Source organism: Hipposideros armiger, unplaced genomic scaffold (genome assembly GCF_001890085.2).
Source record: "Hipposideros armiger isolate ML-2016 unplaced genomic scaffold, ASM189008v1 scaffold_418, whole genome shotgun sequence".
NCBI lineage: Eukaryota > Metazoa > Chordata > Mammalia > Chiroptera > Hipposideridae > Hipposideros > Hipposideros armiger.
Genome location: NW_017731768.1, coordinates 1,186,409 through 1,210,490, shown reverse-complemented (window position 1 = coordinate 1,210,490; position 24,082 = coordinate 1,186,409). Strand labels below are relative to the sequence as shown.

The following is a 24,082-nucleotide window of genomic DNA, read 5'->3' as shown; positions in this document are numbered from 1 at the left end:
TAAAGTTCAGGTTTCAAGCCTAGCCAAGGTACTTCATTCATTCCCTCCTTGATAGGAGCTCTAAGTTCAATGAGTGATCATAAAATTTTAAGATAGTACCAACTTGAATAGTTCTGCAAGAAAATACTTGTGGGGGGCCGGCCGAGTGGCTCAGTTGGTTAAGAGCTCACTCAAGAGTGCGAGCTCTGAGCAACAGCGGTTCGATGCCCGGCCGAGGCTGAGCTGCCAACAGGTGGCAGGATGGCTCAGCTAAAAAAAAATAATAATAATACTTGTGGGTTCATTTGCAAATATTTTATTTTGCTCAACCATTTCCCCCCATAACTTTCATTAGTATCCAGTTAAGTATAACCAGAGCACACATTAGGAAAACACAATCGTAGTTAAATTTGCATCCTAATTTTGAGATGCTCTCTGAAACTGTATAGCACATTAAAAGCAGCACTTTTATGGTGGTCTGTATTCTTTATATATACTTCACAAAACAGCACTTAACTGAAATAATCTAATTTTAATATACACTTTCTGGAAAAAAATGCCATCCCAAACTTATCACTATTTGCTTTTAGATGTGGGATATCTTAACACAACTGTTAACTATTCAATTAGTTTAACTTTCTAACAAAACCAGAGTTACTATAAAGAGATGGCAGATTTCAAAAAATTAGATTAGGAAGGAAACCCAGATGTAACCTCACCCCTCTTCTCACGTAATAGAAATTTCTCCCTAATTAAATACTTAGAAATATAATTTGTATGGATTATGATGACAAGTATTTTGGGTTTAGAAAGCACCTTCACCTGACTTTTCAAGGGGAAACACATGAAAGCCTGTTTACATTACACCCTTTGAGAAACGAGCTTTGTGTTTGAAGAGTGAAAATTACTTCTGGGTCAGAAAAGGCAAGCACGGATGCCCAAGAGCACCAGGAAGGTGAGGACAAAATTAAGATGGGAGTAAGGAAATCAACAGTCCATTTGTCACTCCAGTGGCAGTAGGAAGTGGCGGGCAGTGACTAACTGGGGAAGTGCTTGTTGTAGAGGACACAGCGAAATGATTGCTTCAGCTACAGGACACCACAAGAACACGGTCTTCAGCGTTCTGAGTATTTGATCTTTGCCGAAATAGACTTTACAAATGGCTGCTAGTTTTCTTCTGTCCTGTGCTCTGGGTCCTACCTGTCAGCTACTTTTAGAAGTGTGTGAAAACAATACTGCCAAGGGAAATGAAGGTTCTCATGAGTGATCGGCAAGGAAGAGAACTTGGAGATTGGATGAAAAAGGCCTGGGAAACTTAAAATGCACGGAGTCATAAAACATAGATATCAGCACGAAATCTTAAAACTATCTACCATTCTTCTTTGTTCAAGGCATTCATAAAACTGTCATTTTCACAGCCAAGATGGAGATTTGGTCAGCATTCTTTTCTTCTCGCACATTTACATACCAATCGTACCTGAGTTTTTCAGTTAGAAACGACAACTATTTTGGATGTGTATCCAACTGAGGAACACTGTAGAAGTCTGTTTACTGATTTCTTTTTAATCACTGCAATCAGGGCAAACATGATCACATTCCAGTTCAGTTCCATTAGAGCTTCAGAATGTCAAGATTCTTGTGTTTTCTTTAAATAGTAAAAGCATCAGTAAAAATGAAAATGTGCGTTTATTCTGATATTTATACAGAGGGCTTGGGGGGCACACGCAGCAGCGTTTCCAGCTGCAGGTGTCTTGAGGATGAAGCGCACGCACCTCCTCCCGCTGGTTTATTGCACTTCATGCACAGACGGGGCTCTCCGTTCCCGCGACTTGGGAAGACCCAGTCCAACTTTTCTCTCTATATACAATTCTGCAAGTACAATTCTAAATGTTTTATACACAGCACCACAATACAAACCATAAAAGATGTATTTGGTAATCAAAACTGCTCAATAATAACATTCTTAAAAAGATCTATATTTTTTACACTGGGAGCTGAGCTTTGTTCTACATGGTGTCTTTTGCCAGAAGGGACAGCAAAATCGTACGCAGTGTGAGTCAGTGTTACGTTGCTATCTGTGTCACTCACCACCACCGGCTTCTACTCTTGAGTTAGCTGTTCCTTCCCCAGCCCCAGCATTAGTGCAGCAGAAACACAGAGAGGAGAGTTCTATGCTTAGGTGAACCAGTTTGATTCAGCATTGAGTACCAGGTACTTGTATAATCTTAAGTCTCTTCATAACAAAGACATTTCAATTTAGATAATTTTAATTAAAGAAACCACAGATAAAATTACATGTGTACCATATGAATATTTCTAAAAGTGTTGTAGAATGAATTATTTTTCCATTTTAAATAAAGGTATTAAGGAATTTGTGATGTTAAAAAGTTACCGTACGTACCTCTTCAAGTTTGTAAGTCCCACAAATTTTCTGAGTAATTTTTGCTATTGAATAATGTATAACTTAGCAATACATTTTATTCTACTAAAAATCACTTACTGGAAATACTGTAAGTAACTGTTATCAAGGAATACAGACATCTTATTACAAACAAGCAAATAACCCTGCTCCACAGCCCGCCCCCCATGCTGGAGAAACTTAAACTCTCATATATAATAAAAGTGTTATGTTTTGTGGTAAAAAAGATTCTTGATTTGGTAATGAACAATTTCATTTAAACCTAGAGTCTGCTTTTGATGCACTGGAAATTTAGATCCTTCATATTTATCTACTGTTTACTTTGAAAACCTTACCTACCCACCTATTTTGTGTACACAAACGCACAGCTTGGCTTCGCGGGTGGGGTGCTGCAGTGGCTGCTTAGGCGGACTCTGATGAGCATCACGCGACTGCACTAGGAGGGATGTGTCTACCTTCATCTGACATTCTTTATTCTTTTTGACATTTTGCCTGAGAAAATAAAAAAGCTTAACTACTAACTACATTAAACTCACCAACTTCTTGACTGAAAGCTTAACTTTCAATTATTTTATCAAATAGTAAAAAATACTTTTATCATTCTAAGAATTGTTAATTTCATGTTTAAATACTATCACAGCCTGAATAAAAATGGGATTTGTAATGTTATTTTCACTTTTTAAAAAGGGCCTTTTGCAAGTCTTTCAACATGTGCAAGGTGACAATAGGACATGATTATACATAAAGTACCCTCAACTGAAAATGAAATGAGGCTGCATCCATAGGCTTCAGAGACTGTGTAGTAACTGCACGGAAATTCATTAAGCTAAGTGACATGGTACCCAAGATGACTTGTATATTAGCAGCTTGATAGACATCTTCAGATTTCTAGAGAATAATATGTGAACTGTGTGGCAATGAAAACTTTTACAGATGGTAGTATATTAAAGCTCTGTCTACCTACCGATAATAAACACAACCCCATCAGGGAAACAAGTCAATGACCATCTCAATTATGATTAAATCAGCTGTTGTCACTATCCCATGTATTTCACATATGTACATATACTATGGGAATAAATAAATATAATATGGAGATACTTGGACAGTATGACTGGTTAAAAGCACATTGGTACAGCTATGTCTCGTATAACATGTGACTCATTTCAGCCCAATTTTAGAACTTTAAAATAAACGTAATTTACAAAAATAAGCCAATATTTACAAATGCAAAAATTCATCCTAAGAATTTATTATCCAGAACTGTTTCACAGAAAAGGAAATTACCAACATCTGTGAAATAAAAATGCACTTCAAGACTTAAATGAAAGAATTCATAAATAGAAGGCAATTTATCTAGGCTGCAGCCAAGAAAAGGATGAAGATATCGAGTAAAAACTTCTTAAATTGACTTGCAAGCAAGAAATTTTAATGATATATAATTTTCCAAATGCCAGTTTTCTTGTGCCTTCCACTTCCTGTATTAACGGCATATTCTGACTGTACTCTAGAAGAAGAGGAAGACCACTCGAGGGAGGAAGCTCCACAGTGCTGTCTGGTACCTGGGGCAGGGGCAGGGGCACGTGGAGGCAGCATCACGGTCAATGGCTCACTCTGGGCTGTTGTGTGAAACAGAGCCACACCACCTCTGGCTTCACCTGTGGTGAGCGCCCCCAAAGGAACAGCTGGCTAAAACACATCAACACTTTGTCAAGGAAATGTGTCCAATTAGAACATAAATCTGAAAAGACAAAAACTCAGCAGATTCTTTGCTTTATAATGTAACCATAACATTACCCGCTTACAGAAATTCAAAGAAACGGTTCAACAAAGAATCAAACTGGTTTCTTGGGGACTTCGTTACAACGAAACTCTTTATTCTTTATGCTGTGAGCAGACAGTGATTATTTTGGAGAAGGAAAAATAAGGAAGTGTGGAATTAGTAACGCAGAGGCCGAAAGGCAAGTGGCAAGACTAGAAGAAGACTACCTCAAACCAAAGCTCCTTTGTCCCCTCTCTACTGGCACCTTCCCCCCAAGGTAAAAGAATAACCGAAGCCATTTAACAGTAGTGTGCGGAATTGTCAGCTGACAAACAACAAAAAAACAAGTCACGCTATGTTATCTGTGGTCACGTTCTTCAGGGTTAGTCCAGTAACTCAAGACTTTACATTCTTTTGTCTTTATTTGTTTATTTAATTAAACACGTAAAGGTTAATAAACAGACATAGTCCAGAGTTAGTAGGTTGGTATTATAACATTTATTAAAATAATGCCATGGGTTAATAGAAACAGCAAAGAACCAAAGAATTAAAATGCAAGCTATGTAAAATCCCAACTAAAACCCAAAAGTGTCTAATGTATTCATTCATTAGCTAACTAAAAAGCCCAAGAAAGACACGACACCCAATATAATAAAGTACTGCAAAACAATTGGCAATTTTCAGATATCAAAATTGTGGATTTTGCATTTTGTATCCTTTTCTCAATCAAGAAAAAAATTCTTTTTGAATGTTATATAACATACATATAAAACAAGATAGAAAAATACATTATAAACTTGTAACAATGGCTGTAAATACATTATCTTACATGTTTCTCATAGGCAATAGGTTGGTTATGATACATACATAGCATGAAACTACTAAGATAATAAAGAATAGACAAAAATACATGTCAGCTGTACGGTAACATACAAGCGACACTCCCATCTACCCACGCTAAAAAATTACATAATACTGTCAAAAAAAGTCTTAAAAACTACATATTTTAATAAGAAATAAATTCAATAAAGAATGATAATACTGAGAACCAAGGCATTCAGAGATTTCAAAAGTCATGCTTTTTTTTTTTTCAGTTGATCCAAAATTGTGTCAACTAAGTTTTCAAAAGTTTGTTCAGAGCCAACATTACTCATAAATGTCACACATGTATGTCATACATTTACTTTCTTCCCCATAAAAGACCTTTGATAAACATCTAAAATGTCCAGGTATAACATAGTTGAGATGAAACTGGATCAAATACTGGTATCGTTTTTAAACTACTACCACCTCAAGTGTTTGAGTGTCGCAAATTTATTCACCAACCAAACAAAATAAAAACCAAAATGGCACAGCATATATTGTAAATAAATCAAAACAACTGCATGTGTAACAGAGAGACAAAGCAGTGGCACATGAAACCAAAGCTAGCTGATAAAAACAATGAATGTCTATTGCATAGTAAATAAACTGAAACCGGTTTCCAAGTGAGACCAGATGATGGAGGTGACCGCGAAGATGCTGACTGAGCTTACTGCTGACCTTTGACTGGGAAGGTATGGAAGAAGGAACGAGTTGATGAGCTGGGGACCCACTGCCCTTGGTTATTTGCCACGTCTGGTACTGAGCAGTTAATGATTATTTACTGCAGTGTTTAGATATAGGCTCTGTGCACAAACAGCTTTAACTACAAAATGAACTGAATTTCATAAGGAACTGGAAGCTTAAATTCATATGTAGTTGAGTGTTTATATGCACAATGCTAGTTTTTCACATTCTTTTATAGTTAAGAAAAAAATGTGTGGGGTGGATGGGGCAACTTGGGTTGTTTACTAAGACTAGCAAAGAGACGGGCTACCCAAGTGATCTGATGTGGTAGAAAGACGTCTCATTAAGTTTGGGTCATTTAAAAAACATAGTTTTCCAGAATGAAAATCACAAAAATTCATTTTTGTGAAAACGTTTGCTAAGTATACTATTAACCTCCAATTAATAAGAAAGGGTCCAACTACATCCCCTTCTCTGAATAAAACAAAGCTATAATTTTGTCTGTAAACTGATATTCAAATCACACCTAATTTTTATCTCAGAATCCTTTGGGCTAACATTAAATATTGCAATAACCAAACACAATCAATTATGATCTTAAAAGAATGGTATTTTAAAACTTACTTGTTAGGCATTAGAAAAATTATCAAATTATTTCACAGTATCAGATTTGGCAAACTGGTATCAAGGTAACGTGGCAAAAATTATATAATTCAAACCATCAACTCATTTGTCTCCCCTCATATCGTCTTTCACATACTGGGCGACTAAAGAACATGCATTAACTTGTATTCTGAGGGAGGAGCTGATCTTACGAGACACTTGACTAAATGACCATGAAGAAAAATAAGGCACTTTCTTTTCTTTAGACTTATTCCAATACTTAAAAAATAAAAAAGAAAGACAAAAAGGCTCTTTTGGTCTTTTGTTTCTTGACAACCACCAGAAAAAATCATTTAATGAAATAAAGGGTTTCTTTGTTCTTTTTCTTTTTTTTTTTTATAACACTTGAAAGTATAAAATGCTACATTTCCAAAAATATATATATTTTTTTTCTGCACCAGCACCCTTGTATAGTAAAAGTATCTACTTTTTGATCATTTGTTTCAATGCACTACACTTTTATCTACAATTTCATTACATGTATACAGCAAATAGGCAAGCATGGCTTTTACATCCTTAATGATTTTTTTCTATACAGGGAGGTTTAAAAAAAATATTTGAACAGTTTGCCCAGTAATGTGACACATAATGCATGTACCTTGTTCTCGTGTATTTTTTTAAGGAGGTGTAAAATAAAGGTTCAATAATTTTAACTCAGATATTTCTCTTTTTAAAAATAGTGTTGCAGTTTTGTTCTTTGCATTACATTTCAAAATTCCTTGTGAAGTTGTTCTCTCATGGCACACTTCTAATACTTCAAATTTTGGCAGGCAATATAAAAAAGGCTGCAACTTCTGCCCTCTGAGGGCACTGTAGTGACTAAACAGCGTATCAAATTTTGAATACTTTTGAAATCACTTCCCCAATGACATTCCTGACCAAAGGTTCATGCATGATGCATCACCACACAGTACATTCAGAGAGCTTAGACTCGCTATAAGAAGAGATCCCCAGAAGTCTCTCACAGTAACTGCCTCTGTCACTGAGTAGTTAAGGGCCATCTGTCTCCCCTTCTGAAGTGAGGCCTTCTTACCGTTCGCTTAGGGTGGGACATTAAAAGATGACCAGTGCTGTGGGATGAATTGGGCCTTATTGCTTTACTACTATTCAGTGCAGTTTCTAGAACCACTTTCACCCAAATAGGGAAAAAAAAAAAAAGAAAAAAAAANCTATTCAGTGCAGTTTCTAGAACCACTTTCACCCAAATAGGGAAAAAAAAAAAAAGAAAAAAAAAGAAAAAAAAAAAAAAGAACCAAAAGCTGAGTTGGAGGACAACAATTTCTTTGTCTTTTGTTTGGTTAGATGGTAAGACGAACGGACAAGTGCCTCAGCTCGCTGCACTGACGACAGGCAAGCAAAGGCGATTACCAGTTAACTGATCAGCAGGCAGGCATGGTCAGGTCATCATTGGGTGAAGAGTTCAGAGGTCAGAAGGTCATAGGTTAGTTGCCGGTGGCGGCTGGGTGGTTAGAAACAAAAAACAAAACAAAAAAAAAAAAGAAAAGAAAAGATAGAGAAGAGATTAGTTTCAGCTAGTGACGGCTTAATGACAACATGAAAAACTAATCACAACTAATAAAAAAAAGCATGTTTAATTCTGACAAACTGATTGACACCATCTACAGAATACAATAAAAATCATGACAATTTCATATCATGATTTGAACAAATGAAGGAGAGCCCACTCCCACAAAAAAACAAAAACAAAAAAAAACAAAAAACAAAAAAACCAAAACCGGTTAACAGGAAAAAAATAGAAATAAAATGTAACTAACAACTAATAGTTAGTAGCAGTCAATGAAGGAAACTGGAAAACAACAACAATGAATAGGTTTGGTATACAGAATTTCGAAACAGTCAGTGCAGTTATCAGTATCTGACTGCTATTAAGCATTAGTATCTCTCAGATGCAAGCATTAAAGCAACTATTAATGATGGATGTGATTATTAATAACTGATGATTAACAGAAATGGATCTAAAGATATTTAAATTTCTATGAATAATTTGGTTCAACATAAACTCTGGGCCAAACAAGGTTTCTTTTGTTCAATAAATGTTTATTGCTTTTTCAATTCTATTTACAAACAACATGGAATTTCTTGGCCTCATGATACAAAGCAATACTAAACTGTAGTCTAGCAGTGTAGGCAACATCATGGGAACCAGAAAAAGGCCAGGCCTTCTGCACTGGCCAACATTTTCCAGTTGAAAATACTATTTTACACATATAGAACACTTATAAAATGCACTTGCATGTAAACACTGTAAAATCCTGCCATTTAAAATTCTATACTCAAAAAGCTCTAAGTACATCAAAAAATAGAAGAAATTTCTAACTGATACCAATAAGGCAGTTTAAAACTACAAACAGCTTTCTTTATTCAATTTCAAAGCTAATTCTCTGCAAATACAATAAAATCTGACATTTCATATACATTCCTGCTTTATATATTTTAAAAGCCACCTGTAAATACTATTTTCTTTTGAAAAATAACAAACAGAACAAAAAAATTTTAAAAAATTACAGTAAAACATAAAGTAGTTCTCAAGTGGAAAAGTAATCGTCCCCCATGTCCTTAATCAACCTCTGTCCCATTTTGCGTCACCAAACTTGGTCCACTTAACAGTAGTATGATTTAAGACTCATTCAACAGCTTAATTATTTCTACTATATTCTGAGGTTTGATAGAATTTTCTGTACTGTTGCCACTGTGACTAAGGCAGAGGAGATATGAAAATTATTCAGTGCAAAGGTAGATTCTGTGCCACTTCACAAATCAAACCCAGTAGGTGTAATGTTCACAGAGTTTACGTGAGCTATATAATGGATTGGTTTACCTTCATGTAACAAAAATGCTTTCTATAATCTATCATTTAGGATAGTTTATAAATACTACAAAAATACTGTATCTTGAGTGTGACCAAATCTTCCCTGAATGTCTTAAAAATAGTGGAATTTTATTTAAAATAAAAACGGCTATTCCAAAATCAAAGAAAATAAATATTTAACATGATGTAGTCATACCATTCTGTAGATACTCCAAAATTACAGAATCTTAAAGCATTTTTGAGTACTTAAAATTTTGATTAAAATTGTATTAAGTTTCTTATACAAATTACGTAAGTAATGGTTTTTGTAAAATCCTTATTCAGAAAAATTCTGATTTTTTTTTTTGCATGTGGAATATATAAACAAAGCAAACTACCATTTATATATATACCAGTACACCTAAAATACATCCTCTGCCAAGTCCTGGCTTCCTACAGTACACACAGGTGTGTCCACCGTGCAAAATCACTTATGGTGCATTACAACTAAAAAGTCAGTTGGTCTTTTACAGGCTTCAAATTCAGTTTTGAAATATGTGTAGAGGTGGGTTTATTTTTAGTAAAAAACTAGATATTCGTCAACCATGCAGCATTCTAACTGCTCATATAGAATTACATGGTTATAGGTCCAAGGGCTGAGTTTCCTTGCATTAAATGAACACTAATATTAATCTTCCCTTCAAAAGATAAAAAAATAATAAAAAACCCTCAAAAATAGAGAAAACAGTAGTATCATAAAATAATTTAAGTGAAGGACTTCAGACATCTTCCTTAGACCCAGTGAGTGCATACAGTGATAATAACAGCAGTATACAAACTATTCTGTTATTTAGAGGGGGAAAAAAAGGTAGCATTTCGGTTTGCTGACATTGCATTTTTTGAATAAAAACAGTGACAGGACTAATCAAAACACATATAACTGCAACAGAGCCATGCATGGAATGTGTTGTTTCTTAATACAGTCAAATCTTCCTAATATTTTCAGCTATCTCAAGGACTGGAGTATTAAGTAGGCCAATAATTATTGTGTTAAAACAAAATTATCAGACATCTAAAAGGGGCATACAAGAAAAGGGTAACAGAAGAAAAAACTACTTTAAAATGCTCTTTAGAACTATTTTAGACATTAACTATACGAAAAAAAGTTTCTCTTTATTCATGGAATTATCTGGATTCTTTCAATCTAAATGACTTTTTCTTCTTTTTTAAAAATGTCCTCCTTCACTGGGAGACATGTTCTGATGCAAGAAGGGTAGTGCGCACACTTGTGCCTGACACACTTACAAGGAGCATCATCTTCCCAGATAATCATTGAGCTTAGGGGTCTATTTATTTTGTTCACTGATAATCACTACGTAATGGATTAGTTAAAAGCCTTCAAGGCTCTTTAATTATATATGATGCTGAATAAATATCATCAATATCTTTGGAAAAGTATTTCATTCTGATGTGGACAACAACTGTGTCCAGTATTTATCATCCATATTCAAGATAACCATGCAAAGTAGGCAGGTTTGTCACAAGTTCATAGAAGATGTAGACTTGGGGTATAAATCCATCACTTTCCCCACTAATACTCAAGACTCTGACCAATCTATTAGTAGGTAATAAGCGTGCCGTAACAAAAGCTTGTAAAAAATGCTTTTCTACCTTGCTTCAGATTCCTATCTTGTGATAACAAACTCAGAAAACAATTCAATGTCAATAAACCGAAAATATCACTTCTTAATAAACATAAATAATTTATAAAGGGGCCCAAGGGCATATATAGGACACAAATTACAAATGTTGAAAAGGAGAAAAATGAAGACTTATTTTCCAGTCACAGGTTACTCAAAAAAGATATTCAAACAGCTGGATTCATGTCACCACAGAACTTCAAGAGATGGTTCACCTTTAGATAATATATTTTAGCAGCAAATGACAAAAAAAAAAAGGATCCATTTGGAAGAAAATATAAGAATAAAAGGGAAATGATTTTCTGATTTATAAAAAACTCAACTGCATCAGAGTTAACTTCACAGTCCTTACTTTGTTGATTTCGGCTAAGTACTTGACATGTATATCCTCATGTTTATACAGTGGCTCAAATATGTACGGAAACTAAATCTTCAATTTTCTCCAGAAGAACACAGGAGGCATATATTCCCTTACTTCTCTCATTAAAGCACCATCTGCTCAGTTCATTTTGCAAAACCAACCCAAAATTTCAGAACAATTAAAAGGTAAATTTTTCACAAAAATTATTACTAAAAAATAATTAAGGCAAAAACAAAACTTATAGCTCCCCAAATGGACTAATTTATGTTTTAGTAGGAATAAATCATAGTACATACTAGCAGGATATAATAAGTTAAAATATGAAGGGAGGAAAAAAAAAAACACCAAAAAAACCCAACCCTTAAATCTGTCAATTATTATAAATTAATTTAGAAAAGGAAAAGAAATGGTGTGCAGGTAAGCAGTTATATATTTTTCCATCAGGTGTGGTGTTGCAAATTGTATGGACACCCAACGCATTTCTTATAAACAAGAACTGCAGAACTAAACTAACCTCGGTCTGCGGTCACAATCCTTTGGTAAGGATGGACACGCATATCGTGCCTTCGAACTTTAGTAGCCACCGCACCTAGTTAAATTGCAATTACCAAGACAAAGTTAGAAAACATTCACAAGGGAAAAGAAAACAAAACATTAACAGCAGGTTTATCAAAATGGATTTCAAATGTTCATTTACTACAAAAGTTTCGTTTTAAGAAACACGTTAAGGCACAGTAGTTTTAAAATTAACCATAATATGTTGCGTATATATGCGTCTATTAATATTGCATTTATTTCAAACATCTTGGCCTTAACCTATTTCATCCATTCATTTACAATCCCAAGTTACAGTATTTCATGAACGCTATTAGCTCCAGACATATTCAAGCTTTACTAGTCACATATTCACTGAAGTGCCTTCTTGCAGCAGGACTACTTAAATAATAATACCATGTTTAATACTGACAATTGTTTCCTAACCTGAAAGACCACTTCCAGAGTTTATCACTTAAAAAGGTTTAAAAGCAATTCTTAAAGCCTACAGATTGTGGTTTTAAACTTTGAGTCAATAAGTATGAACTGCAATGAATTAGGTGATTAGTAAAGCAAACAGTATAGTACACTTAGCAGTCAGTATACTACTACACACGCCTTTAAAATTACCGTTACTTTGTAAGAGTACAGACTAAACCAAATTAATAACATACTTTTACTTTCTATCAGTGTGCAAAAAGTGCAAGTAAGTCACTGACTGCTAGGCTAAGCTTCCCTCCCCCCCTCCCCCGCCCCCGGAGGCTGCTGAGACTAAGCATTTGTTAAATTCAGATCTGATGAGGGTTCAGTTAAGACCGTTCTTGAATTCTTAGCCTTTCGTTGGGAAAGCCATACCTAAAGATAAAAGGAAGGGAATTAAAAATTAGTCATCAATGAAGATTTGATGCTAATACCAATCTCCTCACTACCACCAACACACATGTCTGCATCTGTTTTGAAGGGCACTGCTTATTTTTAAATGATGTGAGACTTGATATATAGCATGCATGTTATCTGTGTGCAAATTTACTATAGCTTAGCAATTTGAAATATTTTTCTTAATTCTCCAAGTGGTCAATCAATATGTTTTACTGCTTAGGTGGCAAAGCAAGAAATAAAATTGATCGAAATGGATTTTTGTCATTTAGTACTCATTATTGTTCATATTATGAATGCCAATTAAGTATCTATACATTTTGCTTTTAATTTTGTCAGTGTAATATAATTAAGGATTGTAACTAAAAATTTCCCAAAACAACAAAAAAACCACATTGCTTTAAAATGAGAAATAAATTTTGCAGTGCCTCTTGCTGATTCTAAGCAGTAAACTGGTCCATCAGCCCTTTTTCAGTTTAGATAAACTAATCTTATACAAGTATAATTTCACGAGGCAAAATCAGTGAGATCTTGCATTGAGAGTGCTGGAACAGCAGCTGGTGGCTAAGAGTGCCAGCCCTGCAGGAAGCAACAGTCGAACTCCTCGAACAGACGCTGTGCGTGCAGCAGGGAGGAGCTGTGGGGGAGAGGAGCAGGCAGGGGCCACAGGATAGAGCGTTAACAGAAAGGAAAAAGGTAAACAGGTTATATGTTACATGTTATTTTTTAAATGCTTCAAGAAATGTGCAACAGAAACAAGCTTCGCATCAACAGTTCTACAGTAGAATTCTGACCTGTAATACTTTATACAATGATTTAGAGATAAATGGGAAACACGTACAATAAAATGTATTTGCTCATGAAACAAAAGGCACCTGAGTGCATGCACACACACAGATAACATACAGAGCGTTGTGGCTTTCTTTAATTGAACAATGAGTTTTCAAGTTTAAATCTCTGTGTCCGAGTTCATTAAAGGCTTTCAAATTTTGATAAATCAGTATTAATGCTGGAAAAAAAATAACCTTAAAAGGTCAAAGTCCTAAGAGTCAACAGCATGCATGCAGCACCAAGGTCATGTAGAATTCAAAGAAAAAAAAATATTCAAATTCTGTCTGGTAAAACAAAGGGGCGGCAAAGCACGGGAGCAGCCTGTTCCACACGGACTGGTGGTGTTACAACAGCTGCTGTACGCTAGTCCTTCATCCAGTAAGTCAATGGGCTGAAATATCAGGCATGACTGGCATTTCAATCCACTCTATAAGAAAAAGCATCGGTAATGTCTTTTTCAAGCAAACCACTTTTTGTTCATGTAAAACTGAGCGTTTATAGTATGATCTTAATTTTTGCCTCAAGTGTGATTCTAACACAGTGGCTTGGTACTTACTTATCAATTCCATACTGTGCTATTGAAATTAAGAAATTTCTCTTATATTTAATATTAACTAGGACTTCAAAAGAGAAAAACTGAAGAAACCTAAAGGTTGAAGCTATTTACTGGGGTCCTTTCATATTTTAAGTGGTCACAATTATTAGAAAACACACAATCACAGTTTTAAAAAAAAACTCTCATAATACTTTTCACATAGAAAACTAAAATTTAGCTGACAAATAAATCTGTGCTACAAAAAGAATCTAACTTTGGGTGGCAAAGGGAATGGAGGAAATAGGCCAATGGGTGGGATCTGAAACTCACAAGGACCTCAGTGATGTCACATGTGAAAAGTATTTCCTGTTTAAAATGTTCATAGCAAATTTACCCATCCAAAGTGAATCTGAGTGACCAAAGAGAATCTGAATAAATCTAAGGTGCATTTAAAAGGGGAACCCTTATGGCGGGGGCTGAAATAAAAATTTAGTCTTCAGTCTTCCCTAGTGGAAACTTGTCTTGCCTCTCTAAAACTGATATAAATGTTTTCACAGGCTGGGGCAGCAAAAGTTATGAGGAAAAATGTGAACCATACAGAGAAACGACTTACCTAATACACCACTAGGTTCAATAGGATACTCAAGGATTGATGTAGCTGGTGCCAACGTGTAGGGGTACTCATAGGGTGTGTAGATTAAACCAGCTTCTGGCCCTGGAGGAACTATTGCAGCAGTTGGGTGAGGAGTTCCGTTTGGCATGACGGCGGTCTGTATTTGTCTGATCAAAGGCATTATGGTAGGGCCAGCTGGCGTAGGAGTACGCAGGGCAGCTGGTGGGAGAACAGGCGCAGGCCCAGTAATAATCCTTGGAGCAGCCTGGGCTGTTGCTGCAAGAGAAAAGGCAAGGGCTGCTACAGTAAGCAAAGAAAGTTAGAAGGAAGTGTAGAGACGGTGTACAATACAGAAAATGAGAGGGAAGTAGGAAAAAGAAAGGAAAAAGCAGGAAAGAAGAAAAATAAAAGGAAATCATTAGTACATGCGCTGATCACACGGAAATGCCAAAGCACACCAATCAAATGCAAACAGCTGCCCCTTTCCCAACGTGATTAAGAATGAATGTGCAAAAATTAAAAAGCCACTGTAAAAAAAAAAAATGAACAAGACCATTAAAAAAGGTTATATTTAGTTCATATTTGATTTATGTCTGTTTTTAAGCTCTCTCGAGACTAAAGGTGCATGCAGAAGCACAAGAAAACACTCGCGTAAAAAGATGTTAAAAATTTTTAATTGGAGTCCACAGAAATACAGTCTTTGGTGTATTTCTAAAGAGTAGCTTCAGTTTCAAATTAAAAAAAGAATAATTTTTATTGTTATTATGTCAAGTAACACTAGTTATATATAAATTTCCTGCACAGGTAGGAATAAGCTTCGTCATAGAAAAATAATACACTAAACGTCCCATTCCTAAATACGTGACTTATTGATATACTCATTCTCACGAGTAAACGGAAGCCAACCATTTGTAAAGCAACCACTTCTAAATCCACAAGGTTGTCTAAACATTTTGGAAAATTGGCTAGAACTTTAAAATTCAATTTCTTTACAAACTTAATAATTTAAATATGAAATTATATTCACATAAATGTGTAAACCTTAGACTGTCAAAATGTAAATTTCACATAGTAATTTTAACTATAAAAAGCAATCCTCTTAGCTTATGAAAGCATGCACAAATACATATGAAGGAAAAAGCTAGATTTAAAATAGTATCGCTCACTGCTCTCTGTGAACTCACATATAAAATCAATAGGGAAAACCCTGGCGGGAAACATGCGAGCCGGGTGAAAGGACAGGCCTCAACAGGAGGATCACTGCACTCAGACACATTCCAATGTAGCTTTAAAAAAAGTCGTGATTTTTTTTTTTGTCCTTTTCATAAATGTAACACAATAAGCTAGAAGCTTTAAATCTGTAGTTAACAGAATAGGAAATTTACTCAAAACTCTTGAATTTAGAAGTTCAAATGTCATCAAAAGAAAAGCTTAGAAACCCAAAACTTAAATACATGCTGGCGTAAAATAAAATTAAGAGTGTTCTCAATTTGCGGAAGCAATAAAAATAGGACTGTCAGCCCCATATCAAGTGACAAGTACTTCAACTCTTCACTTTGTGTAACTGTTCATGTGTTGTGCTGTCAAAGGGAGAAAGGTTTGTGGACAAACAGCCGAGAGAGCTGTACCCCTGGGCCTCGGTCTCATTCTTACGTGATTTAATGTTGGCATCTCTGTAGGTGCCATTCAGAATCGCGAGCTCCATCAGCTGCATCTTCTTCAGGCTGTCTTCTCCCTCTGCCTACACATAGAAAACACAAAAGCGTTTTTATTTATTTATTTTTTTGATGGTCCACATGCCACAGCCGTTATCTATACCGGGGCCTTAAAACAGACAGCACGTGTCTACAACCCGGGTTTCAATTAGGAAAAGATGGTGAGGGCAGCTAAGGTCCTGACATGCTGGCCTATCCCCTCAAGGAGGGCATGTTGGTACAGAGGGTACTTCACTGCCATTAGCTGCATTTCTATTTGGAAAATTTTAAATGCAAGCTACACTGAATTATTGAGGTTCTAAAAAGCTTTACTTTTAAATGGAATGAAGGAAATGTTAGATAAGATTAAATACAGTATTCTTCTCTTTGGCATTTATCATTTTGTTGAAGATTCCAAAACTCAAATGTAGTCATTAAAAGACAAAAAACAAAAACCAAAATGGATTTTTAAGCATATGTGATTTGATTATGGTATTCAGGTAAGATAATTTTCTGTTTAATTCTCAAAAAAAGGGAAATTTAATGAAATCATAAGAATTTCTAAAATTTGTATATATATTCTGCCACCATTCCTCTCTCCCTTAAATTAACAAGTGCTATCAATTCTGAAGCAGATCTATCTTTAGGGTCACCATTTGATGTGTTGTCCAAACCATGACAAATTTAAAAGCAAAACAGAGTACTACGTAACTCTGCTATGACAACAGGCAGAACCAGGACTGTCTCTGACTATCAAACGTTTAGCCATCCTATTGACCTTGGAGTCACCCCATCCTTTCCAGTTACTGTTGTCACCCTTGTTCTAGTCATTATCGGGGTATCTTCAAAAGTACTACAAAATTATCTTAATGGTGTCTGTTTTCCAATCCATCTACATAAACACAATGGCCAGATTAATTGCCCCAAATGCAACATTCCTCTTGATGCCCCTTAATTGCATGTCTCAAAACCCTTCATGGTTTCTTGCTATCTAAAAGTATAAACCACTTAAGCTACCTATGATCTGGCCCCAAACTACCTTCTCAAGTTAAACCAATTAATCTTCTATTTTTTACTTGTATGCTATGTCACAAATCAAACCAAATCCCCGTTACTCACTCTGCGCATACTCCCGTACCCTCCATTTCAAATGCTTCTCTATATTCCACTCTACAGAGCCACTTTCCAAATCCTACCTAATCCCCCAACTTCCACCTAAATGCCACTTTTTCAAAGGGCCACCCCCAGGTCATACTGTCTCTGCCTTGAATTATAGTGTGTTGTCTATCACTACCGCCAAAATAAGCTCCTGAGGAAGAGATTATTTCTTATTTATCACCGCCTATGTCCCCTTTCTCTCCCACCCCAAGTTATTTACTAGAACTTATTTTTTAAATGATTGGCATGACAAGTCTCTATTTCAAACCTCAAATGTCTAAATCCTACAGGATAAACTTTAACCAGCCACAGCACAAGAAAGCAACAGATGAAGGTCCCCTGCCAAGGGTCATCCCTGAAGACGGTGGTACAAAGGAACTGAGCTGCTCGTATGTTTTATGCATTAGCTAACCCTCAGAATTTGGTATTTAAAGAGAAAGAAACCCAATTATAAATTTTGTGATATCATTTTGGTCCTTTCTGATTCAAGAAAGGAGCAGAACTGGGTAGGACAGATAACAAGCTTCTCAAGCCTCCTTTTCTAATACAATTGTAAATGATACAAAAATTGACCTTGGTACCACAGCAGAAAATGGGGTACTATAATTTGTAGTAAAGAGAATTGCTGAATAAGCTTTTAATAAACCACAAAACATTTTAAAGAAAAAGATGAGTGAAAACATCATGAAGACCATGACTGATGTGCCACGGCCACCTTTTCAAAAGCCTACTTTGCAGTAGGAGAACATGAAGAGGATCCTTGCATGCTTGTGCAATTACTATTCCTTGATCCCTATGAATCTGTACAAAAATGAATGGAAAAAAATGAAGTAATATGATTTCTTTGAAAGACTAGCAATTAATTGTTACAGATAAAAATAAGTAAGCACTATCATTGGAAGGGAAGAATTAATTGGAAATCCATTATGACAAAACTCCTTAAACTTGTTCACTGGAAACTAATAATACTAAAAATTAAAACACAGCAAATCATTTCCAATTTAAATATATACATAATGGATTACCAGAATAAGTATATAAATTGTACTCCATATAAATAAAAAGAAAAGCAATAGATATACCCAAGGTCATCTTCCACAGCAAGGAAGTAGTACAGTTTGAAACTGTCAGCAAATTAAGAGGAAGAAATGAAGATGGAAGTGCTTCTCTGGTTAATCAAATAACTGCACTCATTAGCTAGACGCAGTGTCAAATATGGGAGAAAGCCCAAGGGAAAATGATGGAAGAAGTAGAAGTGCGCACACCAGGGTATGTGCATGCAGGTGTGTGACCTCTGCAGGGTGCAGGAGCCTACATAACAGATGTCGTGACATCAGCAAAGAGCCCTCAAGAGGAGAAGAAAACCCAGAACAGCACAGCTTCCACTGGGGGGGTCAGGGGGGTATGCCATAATGACTTCGCTAGAGGCCACTGAGACTTACAAGCTAGGAATTACGCTGTGCACACTGGATTGTAGCACGTTACGTCAGGCTACACCCACACCTAGCAGAGCCCAGGATCCAGCTGGCACAGCTGGAACCTGAGCTGGTGGTCTCACTCTGGAAGGACCGTCCTCAGGTCTCCTCACCACTCCAGCCTGTGTACTCACAGAGTGGGACACTGTCTGAGAGATGCCAGAGCTCATTCCAGAATTCCTTCCACACACAAGTGGTTATTTCAACCTTCTTGTGCTGGTATTGTCAACCAAACTAGACAGCACAACCTGCCTAAACACCACGGAAGGTGGTATATGCCACCTCTTTTTCAAATTGGGTTTCAGACAAGAAACTTGCTGGTTTCTTAGTACCATCACTAAGGTTTTTTTCTATAGCCAGGTTTCAGACCAGGAGTTTACCTGACCTCTTCTCTTTTCTCAAAGCTAAAAGCTGATCAAATGTGGCATCCTGAAATCACACATCTCAACTCTAGACATTTCAAGAGGTATTTTGCAGAACTTGCTCAGAGTCAAGCACCCCCCCAGAGACGGAACGCTGGTTTTTTCATCTATAATAAAGGAAGCTGTTCTGAAGCAACCATTTCTAAGGTCATAAAATGATGTCTTATAACACTGAATATAAGTGGTCACCTAGAACCTCACAACTTCTCATTTCTTATGTACCTGCTCTATATTTTAAAAATCAAGGTATAATTTATTTATATGCAGTGAAATTCTGAGGTCCTAAGTGCAATATTCAATCAGTTCTGATGAATGCACATCAAGACCACTCAGAAAGTTCCTTTGGTCCTCCTCCCAGTCAAGCCCCCACCAAGAAACCACTGATCAGACTTCTATCGCCTCGCTTTAGTTTTGCCTATTCTAGAATTTCACACACTGGAATCGCATCGTACATACGTCCTTTGTGCCCAGCTGCCTTCCCTCAGCACATGTAGGCAACGCTTCCATACTGTTGCATTATCAGTAGTTAATTTGTTTTCACAGCTGAGTATTGTTTTATTTACCTATTCTTCTGCTACGGACATTTGGGTAATTCTAGTTTGGGGATATATATTGTGAATAAAGCTGCTACGAAATGTTTGTACAAGGCTTTTGTTGAGAACGTAAGTTTTCATTTCTTTGGGATAAATACCTAAGAGTGGAAATTTGCTGGGTCATAGGGTAGATGAATATTTCTCTTACGTTTTGGAAAACACTATGTAAGGGTTAAAACATTATGATGAACATTTTTACCTTTGAAACATAAAAGTTGACAAATATAATAAACACTTGCTAACCCCTCTACAGGCCTACTGCCCTGTATTTGTCCTACCTTATGAGAGCTAGATATTGGGCCTTCATCATAAGCACGTACGCTTCCTAACACATCTATGGCATTGGTACTATAGTATACCTGAGACTCAGATAGGTTAGGTGACTTTTCCAAGATTACAAAAGGTCATACCGCAAAATGGTTCCCAACCCAGAGTACCTGATCCAAAGTCCTCACTACACCTTCTCCAATGCTGCGGTGCCTTTAAGTACCTTTTGAATTCAAAGACTTCTCATAAGAAATGAAGAAAATCATGTTTATTTGGTATTTTAAAACCTAAAGTACACATTTTACAAAAACCACAACAATGCACTTCATAATAGAGAACTGAAAAAAATGTTTCCATATCATTAAAAATGCGTCAACTAATAATTTGAACCACTGCCTGTAAGAAAGTCCAACTCTCCAGCTTAGGATTTAATCACTGACAACTTCTATTATATGAGCAGTCCCATTTACACTGTTTCACTAGGGGAAGTCATCTGCCCACTGTCCCCTACACACACGTGCCGTGCCTGTGCTCCTCTGCCTCCACGTCAGCCCCACTCCTAAGCCTTCTGTGTCTGCCTCTTCTGATGGCCTGGGTCACTGTGCTCTCAGAGTATAGCCTTTCCTAGACATTCCCACACGTTATGTATCATTTCCCTAAATCTATGCTGCTCCTTTTGGGGGGAGTCAATCATATACAGCCACCTGTTATCTCGTCTTTTCTATTTTTTCATGTTGTTTTAGGAAACTTCTTATGACTTGTACCCATAAATTAATCAATATCTGGTGTTCTTTATAGTCCCCAACACCTTGCAGAATCAACTTGCTCAATACATTAAATAATTATTTTTCTATAAATCTAAAATGAATATAAAAGGTTTTCCAAACATAAAAGAAAAAGTACATGACTAATTCACTTATAGAACAAGGGCTGAACAAAAAAATCAGCAGACAGAAAAGGAAGAGTGACCAACATTTATAAAGAATTTTAATACCAATCATTGCCTACAACTGCCCTGCAAGCTAAAGAAAAGTCTGGCAAAGAACTTAACTGACTTGAATTTAAATAGAGGGTCTTAAATGGGGGAGTGAGGACACAATTTGTTTTTAAAGGCTCATTCTGCTACTTTGTGAATGGACTGTTGGGGGCGAATGAAGAGACCAGGAATGAGCTTTAGTCCAGCCTGGGAGACAAGAGAAGATGAACTGGACACAGGTGGAGGTAATAACAGAGATGGAAAAAGTGAACTTGACAGGACTTGATGACCAGTTGGATGTATGCAGTGAGGGAAAAGGGGACATTAAAGAATGTTTAGGTTTTTAGATTAAGCAATAAAAGTATATGGTGGCTCCATTTAATGAGACGAGAAAGGCTGAGCGATACGGCATCAAATACTAAGCCTAAAATGCCCACTTTCAACACCCAAGTGGAGATGTCATGGAGATAGCGGCTATGCATCTGGGGGCTACTTACTCCAACTTATTCTATAAAGCTGGTAGAAAAATTATCCTCCCACAACATTTTCATAATATTTTACTCCAAGATGACTATGTTATTAAATTCCAAACTGACCTGCCTTATGCTTTCAAATGCTAGGTCTAGGGCTCTATTTAGTAATATTTCTTCTTTGCCAGCTGGTTTTGTTAGGCTCTCACAGGGAGGGGCAAGAGCTGGCTGATGGGAGAAGGGTGCTCCTTCCCGTGACAGCTGTTCTCAGCCATGCACCTTGCCAGAGGCACTTGTTTCCAGGCTCCCCATTTCCTCCCAGCACTTCTGGAACCAGCATCCTTGGCTCCCACACCTGCCCAGGAGCCACAGGAGTGGCCATTCATTGCATCCACTCCTTTGAGCTATGGAGGTTCCAGTATTAGACGAGGTGCACCACTGTCAGAGGTCCCAGTCGCACCTCTGCATAGAACTTTAAGTGTCTAAGATCTAATAATAGTACAGATCTTTCTCTTTTATTTACCAGGCCTGGGGTAATAGCTGCTTTCTGCAGTTTCTAAATCTGTATCACGCCCTGTCTCCTTTGTCCTTTTTCAGTTCTCAACACCTGTTTTAACTACTTCCTCTATTAATTCTCTGATGAAATGCAGTAAGTCCTTACTTAATATCACTGGTAGTTTCTGCGACTATAAGCAAAATGACATAACAAAACCAATTTTACCATAGGCTATTTGATATAAACAAGAGTTAAGTTCCTATGGCATCTCATCAATGTTATAAGAAACGATGTTATTCGGGGACCTGCTGTACCTAGTGTGGTTTGTGTTTTCCTGGTACAGGAAGTGGCTCCCCATTATTACTTCGTGGAATCTGAATTTCCCAGACTTGGTATTTATGGCCATACCAACTTCCTCTCTGCTTACTTCACCAACCTCACTTGAGATCGAAAATGTATGTGGATTCTATTATAATCTGCTAACTATTTCTTTAGGTTATTTAAAGGCTCCTTGATTCCATACCCCTTATTTTTCCCAGTCTTCACTGTTCAGTTAACAGATGGCTAATAACCACCTACTATGATGTACATACTATGTAAAGTCCATCCTCTCAAACCCTGTCGTTGTCAACTAAGTTGATGTAATATTCTAAATCCTTTGTTTTCACTTCAACAACCTTCACAGCATCTTCACCAGAAGCAGATTCCATGTTCTTTGTTCATCCATCAGAAGCAACTCATTATCTGTGAAAGTTCTATCATGAAATTGCAGCAATTCAGTCACATCTTCAGGCTCCACTTCTAATATTAGTTCTCTTGCTGTTTCTACCACTTCTACAGTTACTTCCTCGACTGAAGTCGTGAACCCTTCACAGTCACCCAGGAGGGTTGGAATGAACTTGTTCCAAGCTCCTGTTAATGTTGGTATTTTGACCTCTTCCCATGAAGCACTAATATTCTTAATGGCATCCTTTCCAAAGGTTTTCAATTTACTTTGCTCAAAACCATCAGAGAAATTACTATGTATGGCAGCTAGAGTTTTATGAAATGTATTTCTTAAATAGTAAGACTTATAAGTTAAAATTACCCCTTAATCCATGGGCTGCTGAATGGATGTTGTGTTAGGAGGCATGAAAAAAACATTCATCTCTTTGTACATCAACAAAGCTCTTGGGTGATCAGGTATATTATCGATGAGCAACAATATTTTGAAAAGAAATCATTTTTTGCTGAAAACTATGTCACAACAGTGGGCTTAAAATATTCAGTAAACCATGCTGACATTCAGAATTTGTTGTTCTATTTATAGAAGACGGGGAGAGCAGATTTGCATAATTCTTAAGGGTCCTAGAATTTTTGGAATGGTAAATGAGCATTGGCTTCAACTTAAAGTGCCCAGCTCCATTAGCCCCTAACAAGTAGTCAGCCTGTCCTCTGAAGCTTTGGAGCCAGGCATTGGCTTCTCCTCCCCAGCTGTGAAAGTCCTAGGTGACATCTTCTTCCAATAGAAGGTTGTTTCATCTACACTGAAAATCTGTTGTTTAGTGTAGCCACCTTCATGAGTTATCTGAGCTAGATCTTCTGGGTAACGGGCTGCTTCACCTTGCACATTTATGTATGGAGACAGCTCCTTTCCTTACACCCAGCCTCTGCCAGCTGCAAACTTTTCTTCTGCAGCTTCCTCACCTCTCAGCCTTCATAGAGCTGAAGAGAGTTGGGGCCTTGCTCTGGATTAGGCTTTGGCTTAAGGGAATGTGGCTGCTTTGATCTTCTATCCAGACGGACTAAAACTTTCTCCCTATCAGTAATAAAGCTGTTTCACTTTCTTACCATTTGCGTGTTCACTGGAACAGCACTTTTAATTTCTCTCAAGAACTTTCCTTTGCATTCACAACTTGGCT

General features: G+C 36.7%; 1 protein-coding gene across 6 annotated transcripts in view; it reads right to left on the bottom strand.

Annotated features, from left to right (window-relative positions):
- Window positions 1-7,546: 7,546 nt before the first annotated feature.
- The window catches only part of QKI (QKI, KH domain containing RNA binding), a 149,205-nt gene continuing 132,669 nt past the window's right edge, over window positions 7,547-24,082 (bottom strand). Inside the window, exons 5-8 of one of the 6 annotated variants that reach the window (XM_019664251.1) lie at window positions 16,284-16,371; window positions 14,631-14,927; window positions 11,756-11,830; window positions 7,547-7,830 (exon numbers count right to left, since the gene is read on the bottom strand). In XM_019664251.1, the coding sequence (XP_019519796.1) occupies window positions 7,814-7,830; window positions 11,756-11,830; window positions 14,631-14,927; window positions 16,284-16,371 (477 nt within the window). In that variant the 3' untranslated portion in view covers window positions 7,547-7,813. Of the gene's footprint in view, window positions 7,831-11,755; window positions 11,831-11,916; window positions 13,910-14,630; window positions 14,931-16,283; window positions 16,372-24,082 lie in introns of those variants that run through there. The other 5 variants (XM_019664252.1, XM_019664250.1, XM_019664253.1 and 2 more) reach the window with 5 other exon arrangements.